Raw genomic sequence first — 27881 nt, forward strand, 5'->3', positions numbered from 1 at the left:
TGGTTATACTGGGTCAGAACACTGGTCCATCTAGCCGAGGATCCTGTCTTCTGATAATTGCCAGTGCCAGATGTTACCCTTATTAAATTAGCCTCATTAGCAATGTTTTAACACTCCCTTATCTGTATGTTGGTATATGTCCCTGCCCTCTGATACTTTCACGTTGTGCATCTGACTAAGTGAGCTGCAACTCACAAAAGCTTACTACCTAAAACATTTGTTAGTCTTTCAGGTACCACTGAACGCCTTGTGGCAATTATTCAAGGATTCACCCTGTCTCGCCCAGCTTCTGGCAAAGGTTTAGGGACACTGAGGGTACGTCTAGACTACAGGCTTTTGTCGACAGAAGCTTTGTTGACAGATACTGTCGACAAAGCTTCTGTCGACAAAGAGCGTCTAGACTACATTCAGTTCTGTCGACAAAGCAAGTTGCAGTGTAGACGCAAAGGACAGTTTACATGCAATAATGCCTTCTGTCAACAGAACTCTGTCGACAAAAGATGTTATTCCTCGTAAAATGAGGTTTACCAGTGTCGACAAAACTGCTGAATTCTGTTGACGTTATGTCGACAGAACTCAGCGGTACTGTAGACTTAGGTATAGTTTTGTCGACAAAAGTCCACTTTTGCATGGAGTTCTGCCCTGATCATTTTGGCTAACATCCATTAAATGAACTTGCTCTTCATTAACTTGTCTAATCCTTTTTTGAACCCAGTCTTACTTTGGGCCTTCACAATGTTCCCTGGAAAATGAGTTATGCATTTTGACAGTGTGCTGCAGGAATTTTTCTACCTGATCTTAAAAAATTCCAGTGTCAGAGATTCTACAACTTCTCTAGGCAATTTGCACTAGGGCTTAACAACTCTGACAAATGTTCCCTAATGTCCAGCCAAAACATCATTTGCTGCAATTTATGCCCTTGCTTCTTGTCCTCGCATCAGAAATGAAGAACTACTTTTCACCGACCTCTGTGTAACAATCTCAAATATTGATAATTGCTATCATGGCCCCCAAGCTTGAGGTTCCCCATCCCTGGTTTAAAATATTGAACATAATTAGACCCGGGACCAATCCCAACAGGACTACACTCAGTATGCCTTTATAGCTTGAGTGTGAATCACAGAAATATCCTCTCTGGGAATGGTTTGCCAACCAAATATACACCCAACTTTTTTAATAGCTCCATCTCATATAGGCTATATTTCTCTTTGTTTGCTCATGAGAAGGTAATGCTAAGCAGTATCAAAAGTCTTAAAAAGACAAAATATAATACATTTAGTGTTTTCCCCCTCACAAGACTTGCTACCTTGTCAAAGACATCTATTAGTTAGATTGGGATATGGTTTGTTCTTAACAAATCCACACTGACTGTTGCTTAACACCTTATTATCTTCTAGGTATTCGCTAATTCATTGTTTTATTATTTTACCTTTCCAAGTCCTGAAGTTAAACTAATTGGTCTATAATTGTCTGAGTTGTCTTTATTCCCCTTTTTATAGATTGGCACCATATTTGTCTCTTCTAGTTCTCTGGAATCTCACTAGTCTTTCATGAGTTTTCAAAGATAACTGCTAATGGCTCAGACTTCTCTTCAGTCAGCTTCTTGAGTATTCTAGGTTGTATTTCATCTGGCCTCAGTGACTTGAAGACAACTAACTTGTCTAGAGTAAATTTTGACTTGTTCTTTCTCTAATTCAAAGTCTGATCCTACCTTCTTTTCACAGGTATATTGACTATGCTTGCAGCCTATTAATTTTATTCACCATGGTTCAGGTGTTTTGCGAAGGAGTAAATAACATTTTTCTATTCACCTTCCCCCCCCCCCCACCATTCATGATTTTATAGATCTCTATCATATCTCCCCTTAGTTGTCTCTTTTCTAAGAATAACAGTCCCAGCTTTTTTAACCTTTCACCATATGAAAGCTGTTCCATACCTTTAATCACTTCAGTTGCCCTTCTCTACACCTTTTCCAATTCTAATATCTTTTTTGAGATGGAGTAACTAGATGTACATTATGAAATTTTTGTTCTTAAATTCTATACCTTTCTTAAAGGCTCCTAATATTCTGTTAGGTTTTTTTTTGTCTGCCGCTGAATACTGTGATAATGTTTTCAGAAAATTATGCACGCTGATTCCAAGGTGTCTTGCGTGAGGGCCCAGTCTTAGAGATGCATAGGGTGAAATATGGACACCAAGGAAGTGGTCAATGGAAAAACTTCTACTGACTTCCCCGGGTTAAGATTTCATCCTTACTATCAGGTAGAGTATTGGTGTTGTGTGAAGTGACTCGTATATGTCATACATATTTCCAACATTTGCCTTGACTTTCCTTTCTGTCTGCAAGAGACACTTCTATTTTTTAAAGTATTAGTAAATTTAAACAACAACGTGGAAATTCACATAATAACTATATTAAAAAGTTTAACACAGATCTTTTTCTGTGTGAATGAAAATGACTTTTAAGATGTAATGCTTGCTATAAGCAGCACCAGTAGAATTTAATTTCAGCTGGTGAAATTTGATTATCATGAAATACTATAAACAAGAAAGATAAAGTTGTTATTCTCCATGGGTTCACTGTTACTATGAGAACCACATTAGTGGATAAAAAGAACTCTTGATTTGTCAGTGGTACTTCATTACTATTAGCATATATGTGATCTTGGTCCATGGATTAGCTCACTCAGAGGAAAATAAGATTCAGGCAAAGGTAATTCTTTTATAGAAATAATTTATTTAAGTCTCAACCTAATTGATTTCATATTTGTATGTATTATTTCACTAAATTAAATACATGAAAGTGAAGTGTATTAATCCTTTCCAATGCACTCTTAATTTAAACAATATTTGAAGTCAGAAAATACCTATACTGTAAAGGGTTAGGTTATTTATTGTCTTTTAAATACTAACTGTAAATACTGAAAGTAAACCTAAATATAATCAACACATCATATGTTTAACTGAGCCTCTGATTCAGAAATGTTAAAACATCAAGAAATACCCTTCAAAAGTAGAAATAGTTTTGTTAAGTCATACATAAAAAGTTGCAGCAAATCTTGTTCTGTAGATTTACATCCCATGCTGCCTGCCAACACACTCTAAATTAGCACAATATGTTGTTCAAGATGCACTGCATAAAAAGATTTTGAAAGTCGATGGTTAAACAGGTTCTAGAGTTACTGAAATAGCAAGTGCACCTGAAACTTGGCAGATAGGTAAACTGTTATGCTATTTAATAAATGCCCAGATCTAAGCTACGGTTACACTATGACTTTTGCCACAAGAGGCAATGCAAATGAAGTACGGATTAGCATTTTCCCATGCTTCATTTGAATACTCTCTTTCATTCCGTTTTTGCGCTAGGGGCTTTTGCACAAAAACAGGCAGTGTGGCCATGGCTGTTTTGCACAAACCCCTCTTTTTCCACAAGATCCTTATGCCTGTGTTGGAGAGGCATAAGGATCTTGCGGAAAAACTGGTTTTTGCACAAAATGGCTATGGCCACACTGCCTGTTTTTGTGCAAAAACCCCTAACACAAAAAAAGGAATGAAAGAGAGTTTGCAAATAAAGCACGGGAAAATGCTAATCCATGCTTCATTTGCATTGCCTCTTGCAGCAAAAGTCATAGTGTAGACATAGCCCTACTGTATAGTTTCAGTATGAAAAAATATAAAATAGCTTAATAAACAGATACAAGTTCAAACCTCTGCATTGTCTAACATACATTAATTGGAAAAGAGTAAAATATTTTAAACAACTTGTTCTTTATTTTCTATTCCACTATACTAAAGCAAATTAAAAAGCACATTTTCAGAACAAGATCTTTATCTTGTAATTATATGCATGAAATGGCATGCACTACATTTTACTGAGCATAGTGTTTGTGCCTGTCCTTTAGGTTACCTGACTACATTATGCAATGACTGCATTTTGAGAGGAAGAGATGTCTAAGCCAAACCATGCCAAGTTTCAATAAAGGCAACAATGTATACCCAGAATTAAATGTTTCTAATCTTTCTGATTTAAGTAATATCTCTGTTTGTATTAACAAGGAATATAACATGTTACCATTGCTTCAAGTGAAACAACATTGGATAAATTACCATGGAATCTAATAAATTATCCATCAGTTGGAGTCTTTCTATCAAAAGTGGATGTATTTTTTAAAAGATATGCTCTTATTCATGCACAATTATTTGACTAAATGTGTGAATTATTGGGTAAAATTCTACAGCCTGAGTGTTGCAGGAGTTCAGATGTAAATGATCATAATGGTCCCTCTGGGCCTTAAGATCAATGTATCTGTCTATAAAAATCTATAAACACAGGTTCTCTTATTATGCATTATTAGTCAATGGTGCAATGTATTTAATAAAAGACAATTCTGTCTTGTTCAGACAAGTGCTGATGTGGAAACAATAGTCATTAGTGGTGTAGGGGAAAATAACATATTGTCTTACCTGAAGACCAATGGGACCTGGAGGGCCAGGAAATCCTCGTGGACCTTCATCTCCTTTCTGCCCAAACATTCCTTGCTGACCTCTTGGACCTGGCTCTCCATCGCCTCCCTAACAGACAGGAGCACATGACATGAGCAAAAAACAGATGGCAGGCTTGATTAAGAAGGAGCTCAATTAAAGCCTGTGGACTTATCTCTAAATATGTTTGGTATCAAGCTGATATTGCAACTGATTATCATATACACAATAAAAAAGTCATCCAAATGATAGCTTCAATTCACCAATTGCATTATTCCTGTATTAAAGAGTAATGTGTGTAAATCATTTGGATTGTGAGTGTGGTGACACATTTTTTACATATATGTTATGATTTCAAATCTATTCTATGTCAAGCAGCATGAATTAACACATTACTGAGTTTTGTAAACCTAATGAGACTCTGAAAATGTCTGGGTTTGCTATGCATAAAAACTGCATTACTTACAGCTATACCAGGGGCACCAACAGGACCTTGAAGACCTGGTGGACCCGGAGGACCCTGCATAAAAAGAAAAAGACAGCAGTTTTGGCATCTGGAATGAGATGAACAGTAGACAGAGAGAGAAGAATATTTGCATGATCAAGGTCTATTAAGCATTTCTATACTCCTCCAGAGAGCATGTGATATTACTCTAAAGTCTTTTACATTCAGTGCAGTCAAGCATTATTTGTTTAGCTCTGAAAGACTCAGACTTGCCTGGCTACAATAAATTTTAAACTGACATTTACTGAAAGCACTTACAATCATAATGTTTCAGGATATTTAAAAATGGATTTCCATGCAAACATGAATCTAAATGAATACTGGCTTTTCCAAAACTAAAAATATCAGACCTTTTAATGAGATTTGTACAGAGGAAAGTCAACCCTTAAAGTGTGTTCTCATGATCTATCTTCAAACTGAATACTTATTATTTGTATTACATATTCTGTAAAAATTTTAAATATTTTTGTGATTGCATAATACTTTCTATTCTGTCCTTTCTGAGAAGTGAGCTAGTTTGAGCAGTATGTGGTGTCCTGACAGGTATCTTGCTCTGTTGAATGTTGATAACCATTCACTGCATGCATGTGCTGCCTTTCGGTGCTGCTCTAGTTCTGCGCAGATAACCAGCACAGCAGACTCCAAGAGAATGCCCAATGACCACAAAATCAGATAAGGGATGAAGGTACCCAGCCAGGTTTAGTGTCAAATTAAGCACAATAGCATCCTGCAGACTCTACTGAATTATTAAGAACGGGAGCCTGTTGCAGTAGACCAGCTCAGTCAGTTGTGGGACTTTCTACTGCCCCCAGCCCAGGTAAGGACAGCCCTCTTTAAGGAACATCTTTATACACATATATAAACAGTATTGTCTCAGGGTACAACCCATTACCTTATTCCTGTTGATTTGATTGAAACATTCCTATCCATCATGCTATCATCCTGATCTTATCCTTAGAATTGATTGTTTTGTTACTGTTATCTATGGAAAATGTATTAGTATCATGATGTTTCCTAATCGGGTGTTCTGGAAGTTTTTGCATGCCTACTCCCTTTCTTCTCAGATTCTGTGAGCAGGGACTGCCTCTTGCTCACAACTCAACTTTTCTTTAAATTAGCAAAATCTTGACTACCTTTGTCTAGATTCAAAGCCTCATATCAGGACTGTGATTTATGGGCTTACATTTTAGTTCCTCTTCTGACTACATGGGCTATAGTCTTATTTATAGAAACACTCTTTTAAACTTTTTAAAGTGGTCATAAATTACATTCTGTAATTCTAGAAATATGCAAAGGAGGCTTAGTGTAAATAGGAATCATGACATATATCATCATAAGAAATTACATGTCATATGTACATGATCATTTCGATCTACATATATGTTATGGGCCTAATTATGCATTACTTACTAACAGTGGTTGAACATTTGTCATATCAGTATTCCCACTGAAGTCTATAGGGCTACTCACATGAACGTTATTCAGAACCTCATGTGTATAACTTTTGCCTTACACACAAAGTAAGTTTACTAAGGAAGATGACTGATTTTTTGATTAACCTGGAAAGTTCCAAAGGAGAATGTGTGGTCAATGGAGAGGCAATAGGACCTCCAATTTGTGTTGCAAGAACAGGCATTACTAGGTATATGCCAAGCTATATTGCAGGGTAATTTCATGAGTGGAGGGAGCATGAAAAACTAGTTCAAATGTTCCTACACATCCACCAGACTAACTACTGCTGATATTATGCAGAATTGTTCTAGCCAGGTCAGTCCCAGTATATTAGAGAAAAACGTGGGGAAGGGCAAAACTTTAATATGATTAACTTTTGTTAATTTTCAGGTAGCTCTCTGAGGCTTCTACACTGCAGACTTCTTATGTAAGAAACTTTTTGCAGCAGAGATCTTCTGCAAAAACTTCTTGTGCAAGAGTGCTTCCACACTGCAAAAACGCATGGGAAAAGCGATGTGCTGTTGTGCAGGAGAGCATCCAGACTGCATGGACACTCACTCGGAAGAAAGCGCTGATTGTCATTAACAGAATGGCCACCAGGGCACCCGTGCTTCTTTCAATAGGCTGTTTTTCCGCAAAAAACTCCTGTTTCCCATCCACACACACCTTTTTGCACAAGAGCGCTTGCATAAAAAAGAGTTATTCCTCATAGAAAGAGGATCATCTATTGAGCAAAAACCCCCTCTCTTCTGATTTACTGTAAATTTACTTGTGCAATAATGCGCTTGCAGTGTGGACGCTCCACGAGTTTTCACACAAAAACTCTGCAGTGTAGACATAGCCTGATTGTATGGAGAAAAGCTCAGTCAGTAGCATCCCTTGAAGTGATGAAGCTCCTCTGGAGAATGAGTGGACGGCTTAGATAGTCAAGGGCAGTAATTCCAGAATCTTAGGCAGACAATATGAAGTGGTAGAAAGGAGAATGCAATGACATGTTTGTGAAATGACTGAATAACTCATCTGCTGTGAATCTCAATTTAGGGTTGACCTAAAACTGTTTGTGAATTTGCACTGATTAGCTTGGTTTTAGGAAAAAGCCTATTCAGGACCAGTGTCAGAAAAGCGAGTGTATGTATATGTCTCTTCATCCTCTCTCCCACCTTATAATCTTTAGTTTGTGGTAAGGTCATTTGTATGGGAGGTTTGAATTCCCATTTCTCCTTGTCATATTTATGAACTAATTCAATGGTATGAGATAGCTTGCTTTCAAGCTGTCCTATTGCAGCTGATGCACTTTGTATAAACTCTCCCCAGGCCTAAGAACAAGTGAGAATGACTCATTAGCCTTATGGTTAAGACATATAGGATGAGAAAATGTGTGATAAGAAAATGCAGATTCAAATCCTTCCTCTGACTCCTGACTCTAACAGAGAGAAGATCAGAATCCATATCTTCTAAAGTCCAGGCATGTGCCCTAATCACTAGGTTAAAAAGTATTTGCTTGCTCGCTCTGTTTGACCTAATGAATGTGTATATATTAATACAAAGTGGAAAAGCTTCAATAGAAGTACTTGGGCATTGACTAGTCTGTAGCCTGGTGGTGATACTAGTCACCAGCAGTGAGAGATGTCAGAGTTCAATTATTTGCCCTTGAATAGAGACTCATAGCTGAGTGCACCACTACCCTGGCAAGTCTCCTACCCACAGCAAAACATTTTAAAGAAAGACATGCACTCCTTCATGTTGCTAAAGCTGGCCAGACTTTTTCAGTTTGCTAACAAATTCTGAGCATTTTCTGGACAAATATTTTCTTCTGATTTTCAGTTTGCTGGAACCCAGCACAAGTGGGAGGCTACTCGTAAACTTCTCCCACCCCACACACTAGCACAATCTCCAGAAGATTTGTTCTTGCAAGATCTCTGCATGGAACTCCCACTGAACTCAGAGTGTCAATGGATTAAAGGATCGGATTCAAACTGCTGTTAACAACAAGAGCTGTGCAATATTTTCTTTGTAAATAAGAGTGTATCGGATGGACCCATATGTCAAAAGAAAAAAAAATGCAATATTATCTGGTTGTGAAGGGATGTACTGTACATTGCTGGAATTTCCCCTTGCCCTTTTTACAAAACAGGAGGGCTGTGTCTAGACTGGCAAGTTTTTCCGCAAAATCATCTGCTTTTGCGGAAAAACTTGCCAGCTGTCTACACTGAACGCTTGAATTTCCACAAAAGCACTGACAATATCATGTAAGATTGTCAGTGCTTTTGTGGAAATACTATGCTGCTCACGTTCGGGCAAAAGACTTTTTCCGAAAAACTTTTGCGCAAAAGGGCCAGTGTAGACCGCAGAGATTTGTTTTCCGGAAAAGCGTGTCTAGATTGGCCACGGATGCTTTTCCGCAAAAAGTGCTTTTGTGGAAAAGCGTCCTGCCATCTAGACGTGCTTTTCCGAAAATGCTTTTAACGGAAAACTTTTTCGTTAAAAGCATTTCTGGAAAATTATGCCAGTGTAGACATAGCTGAGCACTACAGCTAATATTTGAATGCTGTCGTGGGCAAATTAGCAAAGGGGTGGTGTGATGCAAGGAATCATCACAGAAAGTGCGAAAGCTCTGGGTGTTGCTTTGTGATAGGCTTGCGTTGGTGATATATAAAACACTGTTGTGAATCAGGTGATGAGAGTAGATTGAAGGAACCTGTTTGGGGTGGGATCAAGGCAGTATAAAGCTTGCTCCAGCCACAAGGAGTGCACTTTAAACTGGGAATTTCAACCTAGGTAGAAATTTGCTCCTGTCCTTCCATTTGCTCGGTGTTCTAATGTCATTTAGGGCCTCACTGAGTTAAAAGAGCTTATTCTGGTCTAGGAATTTTATCAAGGATGGTAATGGTAATTTAAAACATTTTATTGTCTTAAATTATTTATTTTTCTCCATTTCTATGGCTCTCATGACTTTTCTCTTGTGCTCTTTCTACCTTCATTGTATTGATGAGTTTCTGACCGACTGTACAAATACCATTATGGCAGTGGGACAGGCAAATGTTTTCAGTCTCTTCAGTGAAACACCTTAATATGATATTCCTGCATTTGTTCCAACGAGGTTGCAGCTAATGGAATGACTTTACATTACTACAAATGGAACATGTATCTAAATTCGCTAGACTGCACTGCAAATATCAGCTGCTGCTTCTATGCTCTCAAGACGAATTCACCTCTCTGCAATCAAGACAAGGCCATTGGAGCTCATAAATCTCACTTAGCCCTCCAAATACAGTTCCCGCTTAGTATCTTCTATTAACCTTGTTTAAAAGTGGCCCTCCAAATAATTCTCTGTTCCTTCACTGAAGTGTCACAAAAGGCAAATTGTAAACCCTAGTTGGCATGGAGAAATCTGGGGGTTATAGCTAGCAGAGACAGCACTTGTACCTGCAATTGTCCATTGTTAGGGGTGGGTCAGGGCATGGAGGGGCACCCCTGTAGAAATGAACTACAGATATCCCTAGCTGGTAGATGGCCCCTTTGCAGCCATTATCAATATAGGTTTCTAGTTAAATATCACCCAGTCAAAGCCCCAAACCATAAATACTTTTTTGGGGGGGAGGAAGGGGGCTCAATAAAGATATGGAAGAAGATGTTTAGATTTTTCTGAAAAACAGTTAGGTCTTAAACATCTTCACGTATGACCCTCTGATCTTAATAGATCCAAATTCCCCTCCTTCACTTCTATCAGGATACAAACACATGAACCTAAAGTCATCTGAAACGAGAGGTTCAGGTGCTTGTCACCTTGAATGCAGGCTCTTTGAAGGGAGCCCAAGATGACACATTCTACCCCTCCCCTTCTGGATCGTGGGAGAGAAAGCAAGATTCACAGAAACTCATTCTGAAATCACACCCTTGGGTATTAAGTATGTGCTGGATATAATTTTTCAAACTTACTTTGCAATTACTTTTTCAGGAAGGCTCCTGAAACATACTAAAAGCTTTAATTCTTATTAAGGGCTATGGACTGAATCTTCATCTTCATGCCCAGATCAAGAAGCTGTGCTGAGAAGCTTAAAAGGCACTAACCTGTAATTATGTCCTTAAAGTCTTGCTAAATACACATTTTTTGCTTAAACATCTACATAAGAAAATGGGAGACAGTAATATTTTGGCTAATGAAAAAAAATAAGATATTGAATTTTCAGTAAAGTATGTCCCACTGCAAGGATAGCAGAAAATAACCCTCTGGAAAATGGTTCTGATTAGCTAAATGATCAAATTAACCGCGCTTTTGCCATTGCTGCATTACTGATACTAAAGTTTTCAGAGACATGATGAAGAAGTCTTGCACAGCTTTAAGGGGGTGAACAGGAGGATTTGTATGCAGCCACATACAGACCCTGAATGGAACTGGAGTCTGGAGCTGCACAAATATGTGAAAACCTCAAAACCTTCCCTTTTCCTTCCATAGAGGGACACCATGCTTATGTACATATTTGTGTACATAAGCAGTAGTGGGATTTGTTCCTACATCAGAGAAAGTTTACAACAATGATAATTATTAATAAAACTAGTTTACAGTTACCTGGGCACAAAATGTGAGCTTGGAAAAATTAAGTTATTTTAAAATGTTCTCATGTAAAATATAAAAATGGTCAAATAGAAATTTTCACCCACAAGTTCACCTTTAGGTTGAGGATAAATGCCAGGAATTTAATTCCAAATGGGAGTTTGTTCAGTAACTTTTCTAAGTATATTCTCCAGAAAACATGGACTTATAATAGATGTGCTTTCTCAACCGTATCTATAATATCTTCACTACATTAACGGGCCATTGCAAATATTTTACTACAACATTTATGATTTGATCTGACAAAACAAAATTGTGACAAGTATACATTTGCTGCATGCGGAACTGAAAAAGTAAGAGTCTTTCACATGAATAACTGCAGAAGGACACTCTTATTTTTTATAAAAATGACATTTCCAGAACAAATTTGCTACATAGTCTCCTACAAAAATATAATAAAAATGTTAATTGACATGCCTTGTATTAAACAAGATGCTGTTTGATGTGAAGATTTATAATCATACAATTGACAGTTGCTAAGAACATTCTCCATTTCTAGATCTAGATGCATATTTAATAATACATCATCTTTTTCATGATAGGGATTTGCAATATATTTAAAGTGACTGATTATGCTACTCTTACACTGAGCTCTTACTAACTCACTTTGGGTATGTCTATACTAGCCCCCTAGTTCTAACTAAGGAGGCTAATGTAGGCATTCGAAGTTGCAAATGAAGCCCGGGATTTAAATAAGGAAGTTCATAGGAATCTTTCAACTGACTTCAGTGGGTCATTAGGGTAAGTTTGAACTGCAGCAGAGAGTATTAGGGTAAGTTTGAACTGCAGCAGAGAGTGACCCTCCCATTCCAGTAGACAGACATAGACTAGTGGGGCTCCATTAGCAATCTAAATATAGGTCTGGTAGAGACTTGGGTTAGCCACCCAAATTGCAGCCATGTGGCTGGGTGGTCTAGAGAAGCTGAGCTGCGACCTGAGTTGTAGTATCAACACTGTTTTTTCTAATGTGCTTCATCAATCTCTGCTGGCATAAGTCTGTTCACTTAGGCTCGGAGGTTCATGACTTGACACATTTGAAAGTTTGCATTAAATATCTCACTTCTGGGCAGCCTTCTGAATTGAACCTCAGAGATCCATGGAGTTAGCTCAATGATAGTAAAATACATTTCAAAAGCTTCCTAAAGGATACATCTTTAGAATAAAATTCTGGACCCATTTCCACACTGGCATCTCATGTTCACAATCAATTTGTATTGTATACTAGTGTAGTCATGAGTACTAGTATATATGCTCTTTGTTACTCTCTACCCCCTATGTCTTAGTCATAACCTTAACCAACTGAATGTAAAAGAATACTCACTATTTTATGTAGAGTATTGTTAACATTACGTGAAAACTTGATGTAAATACTTTAAAGTTGTAATTAAGTCACGCAGTGGGATTGACAGTTTCTTGTGTTTCTAATGGTTGAAGTGTGTGGGTCTATGTGAGACATATGCCTGGGTCCTGCTGGCTTAGCAAATGCTTCATTAGATAGAGTACAGTAATTAATTCAAAAGCAATAAAAAAGTGAAGCCAATATACCAGATGAAGTAGTTAGATACTCACATTTTCTCCCTTGTCACCTTTACTGCCTTTCTGACCTGGTTCACCAATTTCACCCTGTAATTGAAAGCCAGAAGTTATGTTTCTTCTTTAAAATGACCTACCTCCTAACTGCAGTCAATATCACTGTATCTTTAAATGTCACCTTTAACATGATTATGCTACCTGTTTTATGCTGCAGCTTCAAGTGTGAAGGCCTAAGGGGAACAATTTTGTACGGATCAATCACATTGGTGTGACAGACTAATCCAGGTATTGACTGGCATGCGGAAAAATGCAACATGACCTGGCTTTGAAGTGTACTACAACTGAGTTATAAATAAAGGAAACTGTTTTTTCTCATGTCAGTTTCAATATGAACTGATAATGAAAGTATCTTGATTTATAGACTAATCTAATTACATGTGACAATAACTGCTTCTCATTGTTGTGCATGGTATTTCAAAACCTCAGCATTACTCAAATTACCCAGTAACTATCTCAGAAAGTTTTATTTGGTTTAGCATAATAATAAAAGACAGCTCATGTGATTTAACACAAGGACCCTCTGTGGGTTCATATATTCATAGATTCCTAGATCAGAAGGGACCATTATGACCATCTATATAGCACAAGCCATAGAAAATCCCCCAAATAGTTCCTAGAGCATACTAATTCCTAATTATGTAATAACACAAATAACACAGCCAGGCACTAAAATGTAAACCCCAAAGTACGTATATTTGTGTTATTGAAGTTAGTTAAAACTATGCTGGGTTTCAAAGAATAATACTAGACCAAATCTAAACTGAATTCTGAAAGGTGATGAGTACCTCAACTCTTCTTGGAGTTAGTGGGCTCAGGAAGAATTAATCCCTTTGTTTTTATGCTCCCAACACTTAGGCTGTGTCTTCATTGGCCCCTATTCCGTAATAGGGATGCAAATGTAGCACTTTGGAATAGGCAAATCCACTGGGGATTTAAATATCCCCTGCGGCATTTGCATTAACATGGCTGCCGCTTTTTTCCGGCTTGTAGATAAGCCGGAGAAAAGCACCAGTCTGGACGCGATCCTCCAGAAAAGATTTTTATATAGGCAAAAATTAATTTTAATGTCATATTCCTGCTTTGTTTTGCTACAGTGTCCATCTCAATTCTTTACTGTTAGGAATCTTAAAGTGTTCTACAATTGCTTGGACATGGATCCTGATCCCCTATGACTTCTGCTGCTTACATGTCTGACTTCCTTTTCATGAAAGGGGTTGTTTAGCCACTGTGTCTAATGTGATGACAGCTACTGCAAGTCCCCTTGGTGCATTAATCATCTCACCAGCAGACAAATTGCAAACAATAAGGCTTACCTTGTCACCATCTTCTCCAGGAGAGCCACCAGGACCAGCAGGACCTGGAAGACCCACAGGACCTTGTACTCCATCACGTCCTGCAGGACCCTGAGGACCTTTTTCACCCTGAAGGAAGAAAAATCATCTTTATTATCACAACAGAGTAATTAAGGCTTTAGTATAATGAAGTCATACTTCATCAACCAATATGCAAATTGTTTTACAGCAACACGTAAATTTGTTTGTGTGTTTGTGATAGAGGCCACCATATAACAAAAAATTGATTTCAGATAATCATGCTCAAAAAGATCAAACGAAAATCTCTCACAAACATTAGAAATACAAGGTGGGTGAGCTAATATCTGCTATTGGGACAACTTCTCTTGGGAAAAGAGACAAGTTTTCACAGATCTCTTCTTCATGGCATTACAGAAAAGGTCCTCTGTATCTCAAGTTGACCCCACAAAATATTTTACTTCACCTACCTTGTCTCTAAAACCCTGGGCCCAATGCTGTTACAACAATGCTGCATCTCACAAATACTGACATATTTAGTGATACCATGTATCAACTCCATCCCTTCGGTGACTATAAAAGAGTAATACTCGAGGCCAATTTAGCACTTGTGTCCAAACATTTCTTTTCCACACAACCCATTTTAATTAACAATAATTAATCATCTTTGCATTTTGTGCTAGAACAATTTAACAAGTTTAAAAGCTTCCCTAACATAATTATTCACATTTAAAGAGATTCCCAGTACTACTACATCAGAATGGTCATAACCATGCTAGGTATTTTCCTGACATGAAGGAATCCCAATTGGTGTGTACCTGGCTGAGAAAGTTTCCAAACCACCTTGCCTCCAATTTCTAGCACAAAGGATAAATTGGGCACAAGGAAGGTTATTCTTCAGGTAAGGATGGATATGTACAATGAACTGCAGTTACCCGTTGCTGACGGATAGTTTGTTGGCAGTCACTGTTCCCTGACACGTTAGAACAGTTTTCAAGCAGTTCTAACCTGCACGTGGAACTTGGCCAAAAATCAGGGATGTGCAATTGGTTCCCTGACAACCTGACTATATCTGTGCCAACTGGAAGCTCAATGCAGTAGAGAATCTGGTCCCTAAATTCCTCAGTGCACCACTGTCCAACAGAACTTGTAAATAACTAAGGCTATGTCTACACAGGAGTGTTATTTCAGAATAACGTCAGTTATTCCAAAATAATGTAATGCGTGTCTATTCACCACGCCTGTTATATCGAAGTAATTCAAAATAACAGGCTTCCCTCTCTGAATCCTGTAACCCTCATTGTTTGAAGAGTAAAGGTATGTCTACACTTCATTCCTCTCTCTTGAGAGGAATGAAAATGCAGACTCCCAAAATTACAAATGAAGAGGGGATTTAAATATCCCACACTTCATTTGCATAATCGCATTATGGTGCTATTTCAAAATAGCGTTATTTCGAGAGAAAAAAGGGGTTATTTCGAGATAAAACCCTTCTCTCAAAATAACCCTTACTTGAGTTGTAAGGGTTTTTTTTGAGGGAAGGATTTTATCTTGAAATAACCCCTTTTTTCTCTTGAAATACACTATTTCAAAATAGCGCCATAATGCAATTATGTAAATGAAATGCGGAATATTTAAATCCCTGCTTCATTTGCAATTGTGAGTGTCTGCATTTGCATTCCTCTTGAGAGAGAGGAATGAAGTGTAGACATACCCTTAGGGAAGTCAGGGGAAGAGTGCTCTATCTCGAAATAACTGCTGTGTGGACAGTGCCAAAAGTCAAAATAAGTTATTTCGACTTAAGCTACACCCTAAGGGTATGTCTACACTAGTTCCCTAGTTCGAACTAGGGAGGCTAATGTAGGCATTCGAAGTTGCAAATGAAGCCCGGGATTTAAATAGCCCGGGCTTTATTTGCATGTTCCTGTCCGATTGCCATTTTGAAATTCCACTAGCCCTAAGTAACTGCCTGCAGCTACACGCAGCAGTGAAACGGCAATTCGAACTAAGTCCTCAGTTAGAATTAACTGTTACTTCTCTTGGAATGAGGTGTAACAGTTAATTTGAACTGAAGACTTAGTTCGAATTGCTGTTTCACTGCCCCGTGTAGCCACGATCAGTTACTTCGGGCTAGTGGAATTTCAAAATGGCAACCGGATGGGAACATGCAAATAAAGCCCAGGATATTTAAATCCCAGGCTTCATTTGCAACTTTGAATGCCTACATTAGCCTCCCTAGTTCGAACTAGGTGGCTAGTGTAGATATACCCTCAGTTATTAATAGTGCAAATCAGCCGAAATCTCAACCAGCTTCACACTGTTAGCTTGCAATAAGACTATGAAGGCTGACTATGTATGCATGTAATGTCAAATGCTAAATTCCACTTTGAGTTGAAATGGGAGATATTTTGTGCTAAATCAGGAATAGGACATGGCAAATCTAGAAATTTTCAGGTTTAAATATTAAGATACAAACACACAGTTCTGTGAAGCTTGAATTCAGTATGGTGTCATTGTTGTAACAAACTCAGAAAAGTCCATACATCACACCAAGCTGTTGGCAAATAGGCTCTGCTGAGCAGGCTAGCTTTCTCCTTCAGCCTGTTCCACAGGGCACAGAGTCCAGACCATGAAACTTTTGGAATAACTTACAAGACAGTTCCTTTCCAGGCTCCAGAATTGAACCCCAGGGTGCTGTGTGGCATGTACAACCCACTGGCTTCTAAGCTCATCCTTACATTGTATGTTTCAGTTTGATATTCAAACCCATGATGTTCAAATCCTCTAGAATTTTTCTCCATAAGGTTAGTAAACTATAATAGGGACTCATATAGGTACAACAATAGAGCTCATCATTTTATATCACATGGGAATTAATATGTAGTTGTGTGCCTGACTGTCACCAGCTATTTCACATTTTCAAAATGTCTCTTGAAATGTTCAGGTGAAAAAAATTGGGGAGGAGACAGCAAATAAGAATGGAAATAATATAAAAGGCACAACAAAAACAATGAATAAAAACAATTCTGGTGTGCTTTCTGTTCCTAAAATAAAAGCAGGGTGAGAGTCTGAAAAAATGATTAGTTAGGTATTCATCAATGATCACATCAAAGACTAAAATGTGCCAGTAAAGCACCAATTACTGAGAGAGAATATAATGGAAAATAGCAATGAATGGTAATAAAATTTGATAATGAAGTGAGAAATAAATTTGCACTCTACTACATGGAAGCAGGGTAAAAAATCTGAATCAAAACTACAATCTGACAAAATATTTTATGAATGGATTCTGCCTCCTTTGTACCAATAATGATTTAGCCTTGTTTAATTCTCCCTCCTAGTGATGTGCAAAAATATGTTATCATCCAGTTTAATTTAATTTGCAGTTTTTTGTATTGTAAATAAAAAGGGAATAGGGTAGGTGAGCTGGGCACATACACAATGGGGAAGTCCTGGAGTATGAACAGATGAAGTTCTTGAATGAAAAGTAATAACTTTTGTACTATAACAGTCTTATGTGCCATCTCCTTGGAATCACTTACAGGAGCACCCTTCTCTCCCGCTGGGCCTGGGGGACCTTGCGGACCTGGACGGCCTGGTAGACCAATAGGGCCAGCAGTACCTGCTGATCCACGTTCACCTGGAGACCCCTGAAAGAAAAAAAATACTACGTATGAAAAGAATTCTAATATAGTCAATTTAAGTTTCTCACTGTTCTTCAGCTTCAAAGCTCCTTCAGTATCCTTCAATAAGTCTTGATACAGATGGGTATTCTCAAAGCCTATTATGCACTACTAAGGAGATTTCATGGATTTGGGTCATGGATTTATATTCTAAAGAATATTTAGATAAGCTTTTGCTGTCTGTACAGTAGTGCCCAGCGGTGCCCATCTGGTCTCAGACATTTGACTGTAATCGATGAGAAGTGGCAACAAGCATTCTGAAGTATGTGGAGTATTATCTGAGTTAGAAATAGTGGAAGATTGCCTGGTCCTGGTCACTTAGACTTCATCAATACAAATGCCTTTGTAAGATGCTTCTATAGGTTGAATCTTAAATCTGCGACTCTCTGGTCCGGCAACATCCGTGGCCTGGCAGGATCTGAAGTCTAAATATTTCAGGAATTAGCTTACTATGAACTAATGCCTAGGTCATACATTATGCTGTGCATTGAAGATAAAGAGCTCCACATGGGGCAGAAATCTGCCTCTGAGGAACACAAACACCTCAAAGTATTATTGGTCTTATTGACTTCAAAACATTACAAAATGCAAGGCTCCATTATTTTACAAAAATACAAAAATGGATTAAAGTCTATGACCAGAAATTTTAATAATGCACAAGTAGGCATGTTAGAAATATATATTAATTTTATACAGAAAATAATTATAGCAGATTTGGTTTGCTCTGTGCTGAAATACCTTACTTCTAAAGGTGTAAAAACATCTACATCATATTACTGTATTTAAGTATACTTCTCAGTGAGGAACAATCTGGTTTTAGTCCAGGTAATTCATGCACAGAGACAATTTTCACCTTCAGAAGGGTTATTGAAAACACAAGTTAATTTCAAGGAACCCTCTGTATTAATTTCATAGACTTTCAAAAAGCATTTGATAGTGTAAAAGGTATCAGAGGGGTAGCCGTGTTAGTCTGAATCTGTAAAAATACAAAAATGGATTAAAGTCTATGCATCTGACAAAGTGGGTCTTTGCCCACGAAAGCTTATGCTCCTACACTGCAGTTAGTCTATAAGGTGCCACAGTACTCCTCGCCGCTTGTAAAAGGTATGTAATCTGGAAAATTATTAGACTATGGAATTCAAATGACAATTATTAGTGTAAGGAAAATATTTTATACTAACTCCGAATGTTGTGTTAAAATGGATAAAGGATTAAATATATCCTTTGAAATTAAGACAGGTATAATGCAAGGGATAATGCATGCTTTTTCTATTCTTGTGCTTCCTCATCATTGACTACGGTCTCAAGTGATGTAAGAATAATCAATATGGCTTAAGGTGGAATCATTTGAGATTATTCAGTCTAGATTTTGTTGATGATATCACTATTCTACATGAAAATACTAAAGGACTTCAAGCATGCACAAATGAAATGATGTAGAGGGTTGGACTGAGACTCAATGTAAAGAAACATAAAACCATGGTAATTGGAGATATGGGTTTAAACATCAAAATCGACAATGAGGAACTAGAGAAGGTAGATCAATTCTAATAGCTTGGAAGCACAATAAGCCAAAATGGTATGTGCTTTTAGGAAATCAGAATAAGGATCAGCAAAGCAAATGCAGCGTTTGGTAAAAATGTGGAAACTTAATATGTATCCTTACATACAAAACCAAGCATCTATTCAGTTGTCATTGTGAAACCTGGCAACTTAAGAACAAATGCTCAGAAGTTAGATGTGTTTCATCATAAGTGGGGCAAGTAGGACAAGAAGCAATGAGCTTAAATGCAGCAAGGAAGGTTTAGGTTGGACATTAGGAAAAAGTTCCTAACTGCCAGGGTGTTTAAATACTGGAATAAGTTGCCTAGGCAGGTTGTGGAATCTCCATCTCTGGAGATATTTCAAAGCAGGTTAGATAGACATCTATTAGGGATGGTCTAGACAGTATTTGGTCCTTCCAAGAGGGTAGGGGACTGGACTCGATGACCTCTCAAGGTCCCTTCCAGTTCTAGTGTTCTATGATTCTAAGTACTTGCAGGGAATATTAGGAGTTAGCTATGAAGAAAGAAAAAGGAATTATGAGGTCAGAAAAATGGCTAACGTGAGGTCTCTACCACAAATAATTTGTAAGAGAAGACATCAATGCTAGGGCATGTGTTACAAATGGATTATAACCGACCACTGATCATGGCTCTCAGTTGGAAGCCAGAGAATCCAATAAGAAAGAAGGGTAGATCTAGGATGACTTAGAAATGTAAGATTATCAATGAAATAGTAAAAAAAATAATTTGAACTGTGAGGACTGAGGTCACATGGCATCTAAGCAAGCAAGCATGGAAAATCTGTGTAGCTCAATGTGCAGAAAAGCATGACTAACCTCTAAGGTCTACTCTAACATCTTTTTAAGTCCAGCCATTCTGAGGCTACTGTAGCATCCATTAGTTAATGTCCCAGTTGACTATGCACATTGCAGCAGCACTGGTGTTCTCTAGTGTTTATGGCCTTTCAACAACAAGTTGACCTTTCCTTTAAATATGTAAGCCAGCCTCAGAGCCAAGATCCATAACCTTTCAGAAGTTGAGGAGGGCTTGGATCTTTTCTGCTGGATCAAGCTGGCTAGACAAAATGCATACATAAAAACCCTCACTAGTTCACAAACAGAGCCTGCCCAGATGAACTGAGACAATTCAGATTTTTCTGTCCTGTTTGTAAGACTATAAGAACATAAGAACAGTCATACTGGGTCAGACAAATGTCCATCTAGCCCAGTATCCTGTCTTTCAACAGTAACCAATACCTGATGCCCCAGAGAGAGTGAACAAACCAGTTAATCATCACGTGATCCCTCTCCTGTCATCCATTTCCAGCCTCTAACAAACAGAAGCTAGGGGCACAATTCCAACCCATCCTGGCTAATCGCTATTGACGGACCTAACCTCCATGCATTTATCTAATTCTTTTTTGAACCTGGTTAAATTCCTGGTCTTCACAACATCCTCTGACAAGGAATTCTACAGGTTGATTGTTCACTGTGTGAAGAAAAACTTCTTTTTGTTTTAAACCTTTCATTTTGGGACCCCTAGTTCTTATGTTATAGGAACAAGTAAATAACTTTTCCTTATTCGCTTTCTCCATACCTGTCATGATTTTAGAGTCATCTACCATATTTCTCCTCCATCCTCCCAGTTTCCTCTTTTCTAAGCTGAAAAGTCCCAGATCTTTTAATCTCTCTTCATATTGGACCTGTTCCAAACCCCTCATTATTTTTGTTGCCCTTTTCTGAACCTTTTCCAATGCCAATATATCTTGAGTCCACATCTGTATGCAGTATTCAAGATGTGGGTGTACTATGGTTTCATATAGAGGCAATAAGATATTCCCTTATTCTCTATCCCTTTTTTAATGATTCCTGGCATTCTGTTTGCTTTTTTGACCACCGCTGCATATTGAGTGGATGTTTTCAGAGAACGCTCCACAATGGCTTATAACATGTTTATTCTAGATGGACAGATGCCAGTTAGTCTTGTCCCAGGATGGAGGGAAAAGAAGTGGTGACTAGCATTCAGCAAATGCCAGGGTAATATGGATTAGCCAGTAGCACAAACCCGTCCAAATCAATGGACTTCTATATAGCCCATATTTTGATCTTGGTAGAAAACTGTTCAGTAACCAGGTTGAAACATCACATATCACCAAACAGTAATGACTAAAAATTCTTTTTGCCAGCTGGGCTGGTTTCAAATCATGACCCACTGGTAAGATTCTGCACATCCCATTACCAAACCAATGGACTGTACCATCCCATCAATTTATACATTTCTGATGTGAACAGCCAAGAAAAGCACAGCAACACATTTCTGCTGTAACCTCTCTGAAATTTTAGCTTGTCTGGCTGTGAGCTAAAGAACTCACTTTATCACTAAGACATCTGTGACACTCTGAATGAAAATAATAAGAGCACTTTAAAAAATAGGGCCAGACTCCAGCCAGATCCTCCAATGGTGCACAATGGGCTGATGGACAGTTGATAAGGCACAGCCACATATCGCTTTCATCCTCATGAGACTGGCCTGCTTCTTTCTGTGCTTGCAAGGAGTCAGGCTCTGGCACCATACCCAGCCAGCACAGCTGGGCAGAAAGGCTAAGCTGCCCCTTCTTTCAAGGCTGGTTTAAGAATGTGTGGCTAAGAAATTCTAGGAGGAAGAAGGAACTCTGGCTTCGCAAGCCTGTATTCCTCCTCTTTGCTCCTGGTGCTGTGCTTTTCCTCTATATCCCTTTCAATGTTAACATTGCACAGTGTTGAATCTAGCCAATGGTAAATTAATGAAGGAAATTATAAACCCTTCTTTGGAATAAAGAGTATATGCCCAGTGGCAAAGGAATATTTTCCCCAGAGAATCACAATAAGGTTCCACAATGGCAAAGCACAGGAAAAGGTGTTTCTATGGACTAATAGCCATGGTAACTATATTGTGTTGGTGAAGGTCCTTTTTCAGTGGAAAGCTTTGTCTTTTTATGACAAATACAGCATCTGAACATTTGTTGTGCTGCAAAAGTTAATTAAAATGATTTTCTTTATTAAAGCATAGGTTCGGTTTTGAAAGAGTAAATAATTTTCCAAACTAAATTATGGGATGTTTAAAATTACATGTTATGGTGTCCTACTGAAGGACAATAACTCAAATTGTGTAGCTCTTGATGTGATTTTTTTTCAGTGATCATTTAAAAAAGTTAGTCTATAGGTTGTTAAGATGTTATTTATTCTTTCATTAAAAGACTAGATAAAAGAGTAAGGTTCAGGACATTTTTAAAATGTGCATAATTAATACAAAGTGTAGCCTGAGTTAATTGCTCGATATATCTTTTCTGATACTACTATAAGAAATCTGAAGGGGAAAAATGTAATTTGAAGCATAAATAGTTCTGTGGAAAATAATTGAATAATTTAATTTCAAAATGCCTATTCATCACATGTTATTTGTGTCACTAATGAATCATTCAGGAACACATCTACAATATTCAGCAACACCTTCACCATGTTGCTTAGTGCTTGGTTACTATGCCTTGATTATAGCCTTTTTTCATCTCCTAATCAGATTAAATAAGGACATTCTTTTCATTTATAAGAGGAAGATTTAAAAGAAAGAAACAGATAATCATGATATGTAGAATAAGATTTTTAAATAGTCATGTGGCTCCTAACAAGGCTTAAAATATATTATAGTCCTTAGAACACCAGGGTCAAGCATATGCATTTATAAAATAGTGATAGAAATGTAGCCGTGTTAGTCTGGTGTAGCTGAAACAAAATACAGGACTATGTAGCACTTTAAAGACTAACAAGATGGTTTATTAGATGTTGAGCTTTCGTGGGCCAGACCCACTTCCTCAGATCAAATAATGGAAGTGGGTCTGGCCCACGAAAGCTCATCATCTAATAAACCATCTTGTTAGTCTTTAAAGTGCTACATAGTCCTGCATTTATAAAATGACTCCCATGCAAGCTCTGATCAGATCCTATCTTGTATTCTGCTTCTGCAGTTCCCCCAAATGCCTGAACTTTCAGCTCCTGAGCATCTCAGTACCCTCCCGAAAAGCAGTCCATTCCCCCCAGAGATATCCTGATACTGTTTCACCTAATATCTGCAAGTGTCAGGGACTGCTCTCTCTCTCTTGCGCTAGAGCCCTATGAAACATTGTCAATGCTGTTGCTGGACAAACACCTGATTCTACTTCTTTTCTTTAGCTGCCAGTTTTGTCACAGTATGCACCTCCATGTGCAGAACCTTCCTGGTAGGCTGCATTAGAAGTGGCTGGTTCTAACATGCTAACTGCTGAAACACCCTGTCAAGAGACTCGACTCAAGGATGTAACTCAGTTGCCAAAACTTTTTGGTACTATTCTCCTCCGAGATAACATGCAGACCTCTTTATATGGCATGAAGATTCCAGATGTAATTTAGGTAATTGTCTAAAGGCTGAGCATCAACGTGGGTGAAATTCATTCAGTGCAAGGTCCTCCACTTTGCTTAAATCCTAAAGTAAGTTTTGACTAAGAGACCTCAAAGGAAGTTGCTCAGTGATGTGCCTGTGAATAGCATGAGAGCTTGGCTTCTCTCCTCAAGTCTAGGCCCTGGAAATATATACTGACTATAACAGAGTTTAAAGAGAAGCTAGATAATTTCATGGAGGTTAGGTCCATAAAAGGCTATTAGCCAGGGGATAGAAATGATGTCCCTGGCTCTCTTTGTCAGAGGCTGGAGAAGGATGGCAGGAGACAAATCACTTGATCATTGTCTTTGGTCCACCCATTCTGGGGCATCTGGTGCTGGCCACTGTCATCAGACAGGCTACTGAGCTAGATGGACCTTTGGACTGACCCGGTACGGCTGTTCTTATGTTCTTATGAAATGCAGTTGAATGGAACTCATTGATCGGTGGTTTGTGGTGTCTAGCAACTGGATATAGAATAATAGAAGCTAGCATTTGCGACTAGCAGTTACCTTTCTCTGTGATTTTTTTTCATTTTAAATATTAAAATGAGGTCATTGCAGAACTCCCAGCATTGCAAGTCTGTGCCTTGCTTAAAAAACACATAAAGGGATGATAAGTAAGCTGCATGTTAAAGTTTGTAAATTGAAAAAAAATATTGATTGGGAATGTGAAAAGTTAGAGCTTTCCTCTGCTTCTAAATTGTTATTACTGCACATTTCTACAGTTTACCTTTTAAATAATTTAGATCTCTCACTTGAGTTGCAAACTGTTGAAGATCTTTTTGCTACAACAGCATCTTTCCTTGGCTTCTCAGCTTGGCACTTGTACAGTGGTCTATAACACTTTAAAGCAAATGCTATATTCCTCTCCCTTGGTCTAATGAGACTGGAAGTGGCATGGTACATCCAAGAATAAATAAGTTACGGAAAATACAGTAGGAGGATTCCTGGATACTGTGAATATATCTCATCTTTTCAATATTCAAATTAGTAAGCACATCTGAGCTTTGCTAGTTCTTGGACTGGTATCCTGGGATTCTACATTGTTCTCTTCTCTGTCAGCCCAATTCTGTTATTCGAACCCATGGTAAATGGTATTCTACTCCAGGAGTGAACTGACTGCTCTGTCTAGCACTACTCCCACAATAAGGTCTTTAGGCTACGTCTACATTGGTGCGTTCTTATACAAAAACTCTTTTATGGAAGAGTTCTTCTACAAAAACTCTTCCAAAAGAGCACGTCTGCACTGGCATGTGCTTTTGTGCAAGAGCATCCATGCCAGTGTAGATGCTCTCTTGCACAAGAAAGCTCTGATGGCCATTTTAACCTTAGGGCTTTCTTGCACAAGAAATTCATGTTGCCTGTCTACACTGGACTCTTCTGGAAGAGCTCTTGTGCAAGAAGGCTTCTTCTTGAGCTGGAGCATCAGAGTTCTTGCGCAAGAAGCCCTGATTTTATACATTAGAATGTCAGTTTAATTGCTCAAGAACATGCAGCCAGTGTAGACAGGCAGCAAGTTTTTGCGCAAGAGCAGCCATATAGAAAAGAGTAGCAGAACTCTGTGATGCCAGTGCCTGCTCCAAATCTTATTACAAATTATCTTTAGTAAGATTTGATTTTGCAAGATTGTTCATACAGTATTTGTACAGGGATCAGAAACGTGCATTCTGCCAGAGAGCAAAGGATGGTTCTTTGTATGGTTATCCAGAAACCTGCATGTGATTCATATTGCTTTCATTTTGATTCCTGAGACTTTAATGAATATACATTTTTTTAAAAAAATGTGCTAGCCTGCAGGCATACCACTATGATCTCTGATCTTGTCAGATATCATAATCTAAATACATTTAGGTCTGCTCAGTTCTAGACTGAAATCCATAAGGTTGAAAAACTCATTTTTTTATATACACCATATAGAATCCACTGTGCTGTATCTATAGAACCCATTAATAGAATCCATAGAATCATGCCATTATAGAGGATTAGGGATGGAAGAGACCTCAGGAAGTCATGTAGGCCAATCCCCTACTCAAAGCAAGACTAACTCCATCTAAATCGTTCCAGTCAGGGTTTTGTCAGCCCTGACTTTAAAACCCTCTAAATATGGAGGTTCCATCACTTCCCTAGGCAACCCTTTCCAGTGTTTCACCACCCTCCGAATGAAGAAGTTCTGCCCATTATCCAACCTAGATCTATCACACTGCAAACTGGAGAACATTGTTTTTTGTGTTTTTGTTCTGTCAACTGCCACCACTGAGAATAGCCCATCTCCATCCTCTTTGGAAAAATGCTTTTAGTAGGGCTGCTATCAAGTCCCCCCATCATTCTTCTCCTCTGAAGAAAAATAAGCCCATTTCCCCCAGCCTCTGCTCGTAAATCATGAACTCCAACCCCATAAATCATTTTTGTTGCTCTCCTCTGGATGCTCTCCAATTTGTCCACATTCTTTCTGTAGTGGAAACCCCAAAACTGGATGCAGTACTCTAGATGTGGCCTCACTAGTGTGGAAACAAGGTGAATAATCATTTCCCTTGATCAGCTAGCAATGCTCTACCCTATAGCAGATCTATCTCTACACCCAGTTTTGCTGTCATCTGCAAGCTTGTTGAGAGTGCAATCCATACCATCATCCAGATAATTAATAAAGATATTGAACAAAACTAACCACAGGGCCAAATCCTGTGACACTTCACTTGAAAGCGGCTGCCAATTAAACACTGAGCCATTGATCACCACCTGTTAGAATCAGAGAATCTTAGGGCTGGAAGAGACCTCAGGAGGTCATCAAGTCCAGCCCCCTGCCCAAAGCAGGACCAATCCCACCTGTTGAGTTGGACAATCTAGCCAGCTGTTTATCCACGTTATAGTCCATTTGTCCAAGCCATAATTCTTTAATTTACTCGCAAGAATACTATGGGAGACCATATCAAAAGCTTTGCTAAAGTCAAGGTATATCATATCAACCATTTTCCCAATATCCACAGAACCAGTTTTCATAACAGAGGGCAATTAAGTTGGTTATGTTAACTGTTCCTGGTCACCTTCCTCCCCTACAAGTATTTCAAAATGGATTCCTTGAGGACCTGATCCATGATTTTTCCAAGGGCTGAGATGAGGCTGATTGGTCTTTAGTTTCCTTTAGTGTCTCTGTAATCACATCAGCCAACTCTCTCAATAACCTCAGATGCAATAAATCTGAGCTCATGGATTTATGCATGTCCAGCTTTTCTAAATAGTTCTTAACCTGTTCTTTCACTACTGCAGGCTACTCAACACCATCCTATACTGTGCTGCTTGATGCAGCTGACCTTATATTTGAAGACTGAGGCAAAAAAAGCATTGGATACTTCAGCTTTTTCCACATTATCTGTCCTTAGGTGACTGCCCCATTCAGGAAGGGTCCCGCACTTTCCATGGCCTTCTTGTTGCCAACATACCTATAGAAACCTTATTCTTCTCATGTTCCTTGCTAGCTGCAACTCCAGTTGTGCTTTGGCCATCCTGTTTACACACCTAAATGCTTGAGCAATTTTTTTATATTCCTCCCTATCCATCTGTCAAAGTTTCCTCTTCTTGTAAGCTTCATTTCTGAGTTTCAGCTCACTGAAAATTTCTCTGTTAAGCCACGTACATCACCTGCCATATTTCCTATCCCTTCTTCAAATTGGGATGGCTTGTTCCTGTTAGCTCTTCTACCTTGCCCACCCCACAACTATCTTTTACAGTTATTTTGCATACATTTTCTTTACAACTATTACTAAATTCTCATTTCACAAAAGTCAAGAATATCAGTATATGGATTCTGCCCATAAGAAGAGGCAGGTACCCTAGAGAGAACAACTTTGTTTCTTTGGCTATGTCTATGCTGCAGAATTTTCAGAAAAGCAGACATGTTTTTTCAGCATGCCTATAAACCTTGTTCTCCAAGGAAGAAGGGAGGTTTTAAAAGAGGGTTTTTTTTTTCTGACATTTGGCCCCCTGTAGACAAGCCAAATGTCAGAAAAGCCTCTTTCAGAAGAAAAGCGGAAAAAGATATGCAAATTGCAGTTTGAAATTTGCATATCTTTTTCCGACTTTTCCCTGCAGTGTAGACATAGCCCTCCTCTCACTTTTTGGGGAAGAAGCTGAGATGAGTTAATTCCATTGTAGCTATAGGTGATAGAAACACGCCTGAGAGTTAAAGTAAAAATCTGCTTCTTCAGCTCAGATATTTTATAGATGGACATATAACCCCAATTCAGAAAAG

At 38.4% G+C, this 27881-nt stretch overlaps 1 protein-coding gene across 7 annotated transcripts in view; it reads right to left on the minus strand.

Moving 5' to 3' along the window:
- Positions 1 to 27881, minus strand: part of COL11A1 (collagen type XI alpha 1 chain) — a 262532-nt gene that overhangs the window by 63663 nt on the left and 170988 nt on the right. For all 7 annotated transcript variants that reach the window (XM_075936624.2, XM_014571895.4, XM_075936623.2 and 4 more), the window contains 5 exons: positions 17500 to 17607; positions 13961 to 14068; positions 12624 to 12677; positions 4949 to 5002; positions 4465 to 4572 (listed from right to left, as the gene is read on the minus strand). In XM_075936624.2, the coding sequence (XP_075792739.2) occupies positions 4465 to 4572; positions 4949 to 5002; positions 12624 to 12677; positions 13961 to 14068; positions 17500 to 17607 (432 nt within the window). The remainder of the gene's footprint in view (positions 1 to 4464; positions 4573 to 4948; positions 5003 to 12623; positions 12678 to 13960; positions 14069 to 17499; positions 17608 to 27881) is intronic.

This window comes from Pelodiscus sinensis, chromosome 9, assembly GCF_052426305.1.
Source record: "Pelodiscus sinensis isolate ZL-2025 chromosome 9, ASM5242630v1, whole genome shotgun sequence".
Classification (NCBI taxonomy): Eukaryota; Metazoa; Chordata; order Testudines; family Trionychidae; genus Pelodiscus; species Pelodiscus sinensis.